The sequence below is a fragment of the Esox lucius genome, chromosome 20 (assembly GCF_011004845.1).
Source record: "Esox lucius isolate fEsoLuc1 chromosome 20, fEsoLuc1.pri, whole genome shotgun sequence".
Taxonomy (NCBI): Eukaryota; Metazoa; Chordata; class Actinopteri; order Esociformes; family Esocidae; genus Esox; species Esox lucius.
Genome location: NC_047588.1, coordinates 10,258,147 through 10,269,659, shown reverse-complemented (window position 1 = coordinate 10,269,659; position 11,513 = coordinate 10,258,147). Strand labels below are relative to the sequence as shown.

Genomic DNA, 11,513 nt, shown 5'->3' with positions numbered 1-11,513 from the left:
ATTAGATCACATTCTGTATGTATTGCACAGCGTGAACTCACGGGCTGTTTCTTACTTCCTCCAATTTGTGCATGTTCACAGCTGTGAAGACAAAAGTCGCATTCATTGTGCATTATATACCCTCTGAAGTGAGAATCAAAAACCTTGACTTTCTCTTTTATTACTATCTTCAAACAATGCAATGTTGCAAGAGAAAAAACACTCCTGAGAGCAATCAAATATTTTTGAAATGTCCAGAATGATTCTACAAAGAGGCATTGAAGCCACATGGCTTGGACTCTCCTTCATTCATGTCAACACTGTTCTTCATGTCCTGTGAACACTTTGGTTGGGCACAAAGAGGTGTGCCATTTAACTGCTAGCCACGTATCATAACATTGTTTGAATACCATTTGAGAACAAAAGAAGAGCACAGTGAAATCAGGTTGTACAGTTCTGTGTAAAGGTGAGAAGGTGAGGACAGATCAGGTTCTAGCTTCTTTTAACAGATTTGCCTGTCCTGTAACATGATACATTTTCTGGCATAACCTGAAAAACAAGAACAAGAGAGAGAGAGAGAGAGACAAGCAAGGCACTGTAGGAGGAGGTTTCAGTATATGATGATAAAACCAGGAACAAAAGTTGATAAGACGGAACCAAAGTTCACCTTGAGCACACCTGGAGATGGGCACTCCTTTCCCTGACAGGGATAGACAAGGTTCAGGGTTTCACATATGCTACAAAGCCAGAGTCCTCTCACCAACACATGGATGACAAGGATTTGTTCTCGACTCGTGTTTTGATGGATTCAAGATCATTTCCCCCACTTTATGACTGGAATCAAGTTGGCTAAATATCAAGTATTTGATGATCATTTACATATACAGAACAGAGGATTAAGAATTTGGGAACGTGGATGTTAATTTTACTCTTCTTACTCATAAAGCCTGATGGATCTGTGGCCTAGGAAGTTCATTTTTCTGCTGTTGTTTTACTGTGGTGAGTTGAATGGAGCAGCACAGACATCCTGATTGATATGGATGAGTTTACTCTAGGTATAGACCTGTTGTTTGTCACAAATGGCACCCAGTTTTCTGTTGAGTGCACTGGTCCAAACTGCACTAAATATGGGTGCCATTTGGGAAGCAGACCTACAGAATTTATACATTTTCATCTCAATGGATGAAGTGAGTCACAAGAGATTTCCACTAGTTCTAATAAAGTTCTTGATGTACAAGTAAGAATAGTGAGCCTATTGTACAGACTTCACTCATTCTGCTTCATAGCGATCAATGGAAAATGGATCTACGGGCAATTTCATTTGAGTGCTCTACATGCACCCTCTGAGATATCGACTACATTATTCTAAAGCTTAAATGCTAATATCCAAGACATTCCAGACAGTCTGTTATCATACAGTGAGTGTAATTTCTGTAACCTGTAATCCGCATGAGCTATAACAAGATGGACTTAGGTCAATTACTTCTAAATACATAGCCAAACTTTTACAGTGTATTTTGAATGAACTGTTCCTGTTGTACGGTTCTATTAACACCAAAATGTTCATGATTTTATTATGCGCCACTATTTTTGTGGAACATCATTTAGAACCAACTTGCTGGCATCAAAAGTATTAATTTGGCCCCTCAGGCTATATCCGCCCCTCATTTTTGGTAAACCAAGCCTGGTTCAAAACATCATGAAAACACAGCTGGCCTTGCGAAAGCCTAGCTTGACTCGGATGCAGAGAAGGTGTGGGGCGAAAATGGAACCAGCATATCTTGAGGGAGACAGATCCTTTGACAGACACTGTGTTTCTGATTTTCACATGGAAGAACCTTCTGAATTGTATTACAGGGCTTTTTCTGTAAAAGGGTTTTTTAATGCAACTATAAACCGTAGATGCCTTTAGTACATGGACAGTTGTGTAAGTCAGTGTCTTCTCATTGTCCATAGGATGTTCAGCCATTGATGAAGGGAAGCCATACTTTATCTCCAGGAATTTCAACACGGTGCTCCACTGGAGAAAAGCAGACAGTCTTGGTGAAGAGGTCCTATACAGTGTCCAGTACGCCAGGTGAGAAAAACAATAAGATCTTGCAATGTCTGTACATGCTGATGAGTGACCCAGGGCGATGTTTGAATTAAAATATCTAAACAACACTTTAAAGTTTCGGACCGAAACAGGGGACTATGGGCCTTGCGCTAAATAAGGGGACTATTCCCCAGGGATATGTGTGTTTGTGTGCGAGCAGGTGATCGCTTTCTCCATGCTCCTCAAGTTTCAATACTGTTGTTCCCATTATTTTCGGATGTGGTGTGCCTCCCGCCATCCATGAAATTGTGGGGCCATCTCAGTGTGCTGCAGTAGGTAGGGCTCCTAATAGCCCGTAGAAATGAGCAGTTTAAGGTTCCAAACGTCACCCCATACACCTGTGACAGTGTGGGGAACATTTTCATGTTCTGCTTACTTTGTCTCTCTGCCTCTAACCAAGTGGAAATGTCAGCACATCTAACGTTCCATGGCAGTGTTTGAGGGGTAAATGTCAAGTGCCACACCAATCACATCACTCAGCATGTGTCAGCTGGAATTGCCTACCTGTCCTTATGAAAACCCTTGGCGCACCAGGATCAAGTCCTTTTGGACAAAGTTTGGCCCTGATTATGTACAGTGTATATTGGTTCCCTGTTTGGCATACTGACCTATTGTTGGTTTTATATGAGGAAGTGAGGGGGTCAACTAACACTGATTACATAAACTGCACTGTTTGTGGTCTCGCAGCCAGGCCACTGCACGACACAGACTGAAAGATGATACATTTCTCAATGTTGGTATAAGTCATTATACTGCAGAATGTTTTAATTAAACTGTGACCCAATATGTTTTAAGTGCAAGATTCCTTTACAACTGCAGTTCAGTAAATGCAAATTCATCAGGAACCCCCTCATACTCAGAAATGTACTCTACAAAATTAAAAAAGCTGAGTTTTACTCAGCTATCACCAATGAATGACTGGAATGAAACCACATCTTGCACCCTGGGATGGAACATTTAAGATGCCCACCTCTTCGCAAGAGAGTGGTCAGAGTAGTTTTTACACTAATTTCCTTCAATTTCCATTGAGGCAGAAAGATTTTTGTAGTTGCAGTTTTACACTAAATGTATTGCAATTTCTTATGTATTGCCATAACATTATATAATAATTATTTTTTTAAAAGATTAAACAAATCAGAATTTATCCAACTGTTGAAAACCAATATGGCTGTGGGTCCATGTTGCCTGGGGTTAAAAACACAAAATATTTATTTATAAAAGTACAATATAATGTTCAGCCCCATTTCCCAAAATTTTGGGAGGCTGCATAAAATGCTAATAAAAAGAGAATGCTATGATGTGAAAGGATTATTTATCCTTGTATTTAATTGAAAATAGTACAAAGACAACATATCAAATGTTGAAAATGAGAAATGTAATTGTGTTGGAAAAAGTACATGTCTATTTAGAATTTGATGCCTTCCACGTGTTTTTAAAAAGTTGGGACAGGGGCATGTTTACCACTGTGTTGCATCACCTTTTCTTTTGATAACACTCTGTAAGCATTTGGGAACTAAGAAGACCAATTGATGTAGTTTTGAAAGTTATATGTTTTCCCATTCTTGCTTGATACAGGATTTCAGCTGCTCAACAATTCGGGGTCTCCTTTGTTGTATTTACATTTCATAATGCACCAAATGTTTTCAATAGTTGACAGGTCTGGACTGCAGGCAAGCCAGTTTAGAACCCAGACTCATTTACAATGGAGGCATGCTGTTGCAGTACGTGAAGGATGTGGTTTGGCATTGTCTTGCTGAAGGCCTTCCCTGAAATTTAAGTTGTGTGGATGACCCAAACCTGTATATACACTCACCTAAAGGATTATTAGGAACACCTGTTCAATTTCTCATTAATGCAATTATCTAATCAACCAATCACATGGCAGTTGCTTCAATGCATTTATGGGGGTGGTCCTGGTCAAGACAATCTCCTGAACTCCAAACTGAATGTCAGAATGGGAAAGAAAGGTGATTTAAGCAATTTTGAGCGTGGCATGGTTGTTTGTGCCAGACGGGCCGGTCTGAGTATTTCACAATCTGCTCAGTTACTGGGATTTTCACGCACAACCATTTCTAGGGTTTACAAAGAATGGTGTGAAAAGGGAAAAACATCCAGTATGCGGCAGTCCTGTGGGCGAAAATGCCTTGTTGATGCTAGAGGTCAGAGGAGAATGGGCCGACTGATTCAAGCTGATAGAAGAGCAACTTTGACTGATATAACCACTCGTTAAAACCAAGGTATGCAACAAAGCATTTGTGAAGCCACAACACACACAACCTTGAGGCGGATGGGCTACAACAGCAGAAGACCCCACTGGGTTCCACTCATCTCCACTACAAATAGGAAAAAGAGGCTACAATTTGCACAAGCTCACCAAAATTGGACAGTTGAAGACTGGAAGAATGTTGCCAGGTCTGATTAGTCTTGATTTCTGTTGAGACATTCAGATGGTAGAGTCAGAATTTGGCGTAAACAGAATGAGAACATGGATCCATCATGCCTTGTTACCACTGTGCAGGCTGGTGGTGGTGGTGTAGTGGTGTGGGGGATGTTGTCTTGGCACACTTTAGGTCCCTTAGTGCCAATTGGGTATCGTTTAAATGCAATAGCCTACCTGAGCATTGTTTCTGACCATGTCCATCCCTTTATGACCACCATGTACCCATCCTCTGATGGCTACTTCCAGCAGGATAATGCACCATGTCACAAAGCTCGAATCATTTCAAATTGGTTTCTTGAACATGACAATGAGTTCACTGTACTGAAATGGCCCCCACAGTCACCAGATCTCAACCCAATAGAGCATCTTTGGGATGTGGTGGAACGGGAGCTTCGTGCCCTTGATGTGCATCGCACACATCTCCATCAACTGCAAGATGCTATCCTGTCAATATGGGCCAACATTTCTAAAGAATGCTTTCAGCACCTTGTTGAATCAATGCCATGTAGAATAAAGGCAGTCCTGAAGGCGAAAGGGGGTCAAACACAGTATTAGTATGGTGTTCCTAATAATCCTTTAGGTGAGTGTATTGTTCAGCATTAATGGTGACTTCACAGATGTGCAAGTCACCCATGCCATGTTCACTAATGCACCCCCATACCATCACCGATGCTGGCTTTTGATGGTCCCTTCCCTTTTTAGCCCGGAGGACGCAGTGTCCATGATTCCCAAAAATAATTTCAAATTTGGATTTGTCAGACCACAGGACAGTTTTCCAATTCGCCTCAGTACATCTTAAATGAGGTGGCGGCGGTTCTGGATCTTATTTACAGTGGGGAGAACAAGTATTTGATACACTGCAGATTTTGCAGGTTTTCCCACTTACAAAGCATGTAGAAGTCTGTCATTTTTATCATAGGTACTCTTCAACTGTGAGTGATCAGAAAAGCAGAACTTAATATTTGGTACAGAAACCTTTGTTTGTAATTACAGAGATCATATGTTTTCTGTAGTTCTTGACCAGGTTTGCACACACTGCAGCAGGGATTTTTGCCCACTCCTCCATACAGACTTTCTCCAGATCCTTCAGGTTTCGGGGCTATCGCTGGGCAATACAGACTTTCAGCTCCCTCCAAAGATTTTCTATTGTGTTCAGGTCTGGAGACTGGCTAGGCCACTCTAGGACCTTGAGATGCTTCTTACGAAGCCACTCCTTAGTTGCCCTGGCTGTGTGTTTCGGGTCGTTGTCATGCTGGAAGACCCAGCCATGACCCATCGTCAATGCTTTTACTGAGGGAAGGTAGTTGGCCAAGATCTCGCGATACATGACCCCATCCATCCTCCCCTCAATACTGTGCAGTCGTCCTGTTCCCTTTGCAGAAAAGCATCCCCAAAGAATTATGTTTCCACCTCTATGCTTCACGGTTGGGATGGTGTTCTTGGGGACCAAAAAGCTCATCTCATCAAACCACATGGACTTCTCCCATTCCTCCTCTGGATCATCCAGATGGTCATTGGCAAACTTCAGATGGGCCTGGATATGCGCTGGCTTGAGCAGGGGGACCTTTCATGCGCTGCAGGATTTTAATCCATGACGGTGTAGTGTGTTACTAATGGTTTTCTTTGAGACTTTGGTCCCAGCTCTCTTCAGGTCATTGACCAGGTCCTGCCGTGATCTACAATTTTATCCCTGATATCCTTACACAGCTCTCTGGTCTTGGCCATTGTGGAGAGGTTGGAGTCTTTTTGATTGATTGTGTGGACAGATGTCTTTTATACAGGTCACAAGTTCAAACATGTGCAGTTAATACAGGTAATGAATGGAGAACAGGAGGGCTTCTTAAAGAAAAACTAACAGGTCTGTGAGAGCCGGAATTCTTATTGGTTGGTAGGTGATCAAATACTCATGAAATAAAATTATTTTAAAAAATCATACAATGTGATTTTCTGGATATTTGTTTTAGATTCCGTCTCTCACAGTTGAAGTATACCTATGATAAAAATTACAGACCTCTACATGCTTTGTAAGTAGGAAAATCAGCTAAATCAGATACTTGTTCTTCCCACTGTATATATGGTTTCTTCTTTGCATGATTGAGTTTTAACTTGTATTTGTGGATGCAGCGACTTACTTGGTTCACAGACAATGGTTTTTGGAAGTGTTCCTGAGCCCATGCAGTGATGTACCCTACAGAATCATGTCTGTTTTTAATGGAGTGCCACCTGAGGGCCTGAAGATCACAATCATCCAATTTTAGTTTTCGGCCTTGTCTGTTGCTTACAGAGATTTCTCCAGATTCTCTGAATATGTTATTGATATTATGTACCGTAGATGATATCCCTACCTCACACATTTGCAATTTTATGTTGAGAAACATTATTCTTTAATTGTTGCACTATTTGCTTGCAGTCTTTCACAAAGTGGTGATTCCCTCCCTATCTCTACATCTGAAAGTATTTTTGTATACCCAGTCATCTTAATGACCTGTTGCCAATTGACCTAATTAGTTGTGAGATGTTCCTCCAAGTTTATTTTTTAGAATTACACTTTTTCAGTCTTTTGTTGCCACTGTACCAACTTTTTTGAAAGAAGAGGGCATGTATTTTTCAAGGAACAATAAAATGTCTCAATTTCAACATTTGATATGTTGTCTTTGTACCATTTTCTATTGAATATAGGGTTTAAATGATATGCACATCATCGCATTCTGTTTTTCTTTTTTCTTTTACACAGCGTCCCAACTTTTTTTGGAAACATGGATGTATTACACTCTATAAAATTATTCCACAGATTCCTTGGCCAAAAATCCATTTATTTATTTATTATTCATAAATTGTTTTGGGCTTGCAGTACCCAGTTTGAGAACTGCTGGCCGATATGAACAGTTGTTTGATTATGTTTTTGAATTTGTTATAGATATGGTGAGGAATACAAGCCGAAGCTTGGGTGCCAGAAAATTACGGCTCTTTTGTGCGACCTCACTGCAGAGACTCCATACATCTATTCCCACTCATACCGCGCTCGGGTTTATGCCAACGGTCACTTGTTGGGCCAAACAGTCAATTTTAATCCTCTCAGAGAAAGTAAGCAATTTCTTCTCTTGTTACTTCTCTGTTAATATGTGTCCTTATATACACACATAACTCCAGCTTGCTCTCCATAAGCCCTAATGACATAATCTATGATTCTCATTACAGGTGAGTATATTCACCAATTCCTCATACCATTTTTCCAAGACAACTCTCAATCTTCTGTTTTTCACACATTATTTATTCACCTTTCTTTGTTTGTATCCCTTCCTTTCTTTGTTCTTTGTTAGCTGTCCTTGGGCCACCAATTGTGAGCGTGATACCCACAAAATCATCCATAAAAGTAACTGTCATGCTACCACTGGGGCCAAACAATAGGACTTCTATTGAAGAGATTTTCAACAGCACCAGCTTTTCCTACCACATCCCTCCAACTATTTATACCTTAACCATCACACACCCCAGCTGGGCGTCACAGGTGATTCACTGCTAGACATTCTGCTTACACTCACAAATGCTCTGTGATCTTTAGATACACATTATATGTTTGTTTTATTCACAGGTACGTGAAACCAGAAATGGAGAGTTTGTCATTAACAATCTGAGAAACAATAACACTGAATACTGTGGCTACGTGCACTACAAGCCAACCAAAGAACCGTACCGTCCTGCCAGTGAGAACCAGGCGTTCTGTGTGACGTTACCAGGTGCGGTAATTTGAAGCATGCCTTTCCCCTAAATTAATAGTGCAGAATTTTGAATGAATCATCTCTGAATGCATACCTGAAGTATGACTTAGTTTCCAATTAGAAACAATACATTTACGTTAAGGAACTTGAAGATGTACTGTTTCCTCCCCCTACATAACAATCTGTCATTGGCTGCTCCACATTTCATTAATCCACATTAGGGATTAATGTGGTGGCCCTTGTCACTGCCACATGAAAGGGGTGGGCTAGACCGATGAACGCTCCCTCCCACCCACCCTCCCAACCAAACTAGTTAGCACAACCGGAGATGAAAACTTTAAACCCTCTTTCACTGCCTTTTATCAACAATGACATTGAGGCCTAAAAAGGCCCATAAACCCATTTAAAAGAAATTGGTTATAAGCTCCTTTTCTCTCAGACTGTATCCTCACCGACACACCCATAGCGTGAACTCCCACACACAATCAGTTCTTTGAGCTGTTTTACAACATTTTGTAAAAGCGTTGACTGTAGCAGACATTTTGAAAATGACATCAAGACTAACTTCCCAGAGACATGGTTGAAAGGAGACTCTTACTGCCTCGGCTCAGGAACAGCTCTACCTAGACAATTGTAGACAGGCTATTCTTATTTATAACAAAATACGTACACATTCCTTGTGTTACTATTTTTCTATCTTTTATGTTATTGCCTATTCAAAATTAATCCTCTTAATTTTTTCTCTAACTCTGTGTTATGGAAAAGGGCCCTTTAGAAAGTGTTTCACTGTCTACACCTGTTCTTTACATCACACTCAGCAAATGAAGTTAGATTTAATTTGGCCCCAGAGTTGAATGATTTGTCAGTTCTCCAGCACCAAAACCACATCCTCATGGACACTCCCACATTTGCTCAATTGTGCTGGAATTTCAAAACCTGTTGGCCTGTTTCCAGGTGACTCAGAGAATGACACAGCTGTTTAGTCAACACGAAGGTTTAACACAATCCCCCCCTCCATCTAGGTGATAGATGGCTGCTGATTCCGTGGTTCCTCCTCTTTGTGTGTTTGCTACTTTGTTTCCTCCTTCCTGCACTGGTGGTGTTTTATCAATATGTGAGGAAAACGAGCGACATCCCAGAAACACTGGTGAGAAACTAACATTGCAGAATTTCCTATGCTTGAAGGAGTGCCAGGAAAGATTAATATGTCTGGAAATGCTAGCCTCTATGCAAATGTATTTTCTCTGTTGTCACAAACATGTCGTACATTCAGTCTTTTGCTACAGTAACTAAGCCGAGATTTGCAATGTACACCTGTACTGGTGTGAGGAAGGCATTTTGCTTTATCAATCTTCAATTTCTAATGGCTGCAATTGCCATTCATCAAAGCAATGTTATCTAATTTATTCAATTTCCTCTCATATGCTGAGAAATCCTGCCAGTTTAATCAGTTGTATAACCGTCATTTGCACTTCCTTCAATTAGAAAATATTACAGTTATGATTAAGCTCATTAAATTCTTGCCATGAAATAGATTCAAAGTTGTAATTATACAAGTCAAGTAATGAAATACATTTCAGTTTGACATGAAGAGTGGCCCATGGAGGCGTTTTAGTTACATGAACTAAATCCTCTTTCACTTTCAAACAGAAACTAAGAAAAACCACCTCACCTCCATCATGGCACATTCCAGAAGCCATCATCATCTCCATTGCTAAGCCAGACCCCATGGCGTCCTCCTGCGATGTTCAGAAGACTGATGACAATAAAGGATCCAGACCATACTTTCAACAGAAAGTCCAGCCCTGGCATAGTAACAGCTACAAGGGCCAGCAGGGTCCACCCCCAGACTACTACAACGACAGCACTGAGTCATCAGCCAATTACAGCATGGTCGTAGTGGAAGTCAACAACAACAAAGCGAAGGTGGAGAGGGAATGTCATCAGGAGAGAGAGGTCAACCCACCATGGTCAGCTGACCCCAACATCCGAAGTGACTGCATGTCAAGCTGGGGTGAAAGAGGCCCAGACGGATTTTCGTGTGGAGCGCTGCCAGAACCGGACGGGTGCCTACAAAATAGTGACGTGGTGCCCATTGTCCTCCCCACTTGTAGGCGTACGGACGGACAACTGCTGCTCTCCACTCTGCTGTTTCAGCCAGAGCCAAGGACAACCATTGCCAGCTGGGCCGATGCTGAGGGGCAGCCCCTTTTGCTGGACCCAGGCAGGACTCAGCATGGGGTCCCGCTACTATCTGACATTGTCATGATGGATAAGTCAGAGTGCTTTAACTATGATGCAGGGAAAGAGAACGAGGTAACAAGCTTTGAAATTTCCTCATATGCTCCACAACAGACTTGGTTGAATCAGCAGCAGAATGGGGACAAAGAAGAAGGAAAGAGGCTGTGAAATCTTTCTTGGAGGTTGGGTGGTACAAATTCAAGGATGATTGATTTTTGTTTTCTGTTCCCCCTGTTAATTTTAAGGACCCCATTAAGGGCCTCTGGGCATGTGCTTTGATCTATTTGTGTCCCCAAAGTACATCAGAGACAAGTTCAATCCCAGCAAGCCTTCACAAAGTGAAGGGAAAAGTTGGAAGGAGTGTAGAGGGCTTTGGTGGAGCAGCAGTGTGGGGCTTTCACAGCCCCCTCTATATCTGCCAGGAAGGCTTGTGATCCAGAAACAAGAGATTCTACTCCAGCATCCATCACACAAGACCACTTCATCCGACAAAAAAAAGGCTAATGTTTCAGATTATATCTAAATTTGGAAAAAAATCTAGTGCTGTAAAATGTTAAATCCAGTATATTGGACAAAACGCTGAACATTTTATTTTGCTAAATATATTCTGACACTGTGACAGATTTAGCAACATTTCCAGCAATAATACCAGCAATAAATGTGTGTATATATATATATATATATATATATATATATATATATATATACTGTGCGCACACACACTGAGATGTGTGTATGTGCACTACAGGTGCTGGTCATAAAATTAGAATATCATCAAAAAGTTGATTTATTTCAGTAATTCCATTCAAAAAGTGAAACTTGTATTATGTGTACATTCATTCCACACAGACAGATATCAGGGGGGTTGCGGTTGGTGGGTGTCCCTTTGGTTGATGCCTGGCAATGTGGTTGGATTGATTTCCTGCCTGTTGGGCCCTGTCCGGGGCCTCCCCAGGGTAGGGCCACAGTGTCACCGGACCCCCCGTCTCAGTTCCAAGGTGTTACGCTGCTATATTATTGTGCTGGGGGATATGAGGGA

At 41.4% G+C, this 11,513-nt stretch overlaps 1 protein-coding gene across 1 annotated transcript; it reads left to right on the top strand.

The window, feature by feature from the left end:
• Window positions 1-505: 505 nt before the first annotated feature.
• On the top strand, window positions 506-11,135 carry ifnlr1 (interferon lambda receptor 1). The gene is made up of 7 exons (XM_010885382.4): window positions 506-978; window positions 1,936-2,056; window positions 7,432-7,598; window positions 7,835-8,022; window positions 8,107-8,251; window positions 9,256-9,380; window positions 9,884-11,135. The coding sequence occupies exons 1-7, from the start codon at window positions 930-932 to the stop codon at window positions 10,640-10,642; spliced, it is 1,554 nt and encodes a 517-aa protein (XP_010883684.2). The 5' UTR covers window positions 506-929; the 3' UTR covers window positions 10,643-11,135.
• Window positions 11,136-11,513: the final 378 nt, after the last annotated feature.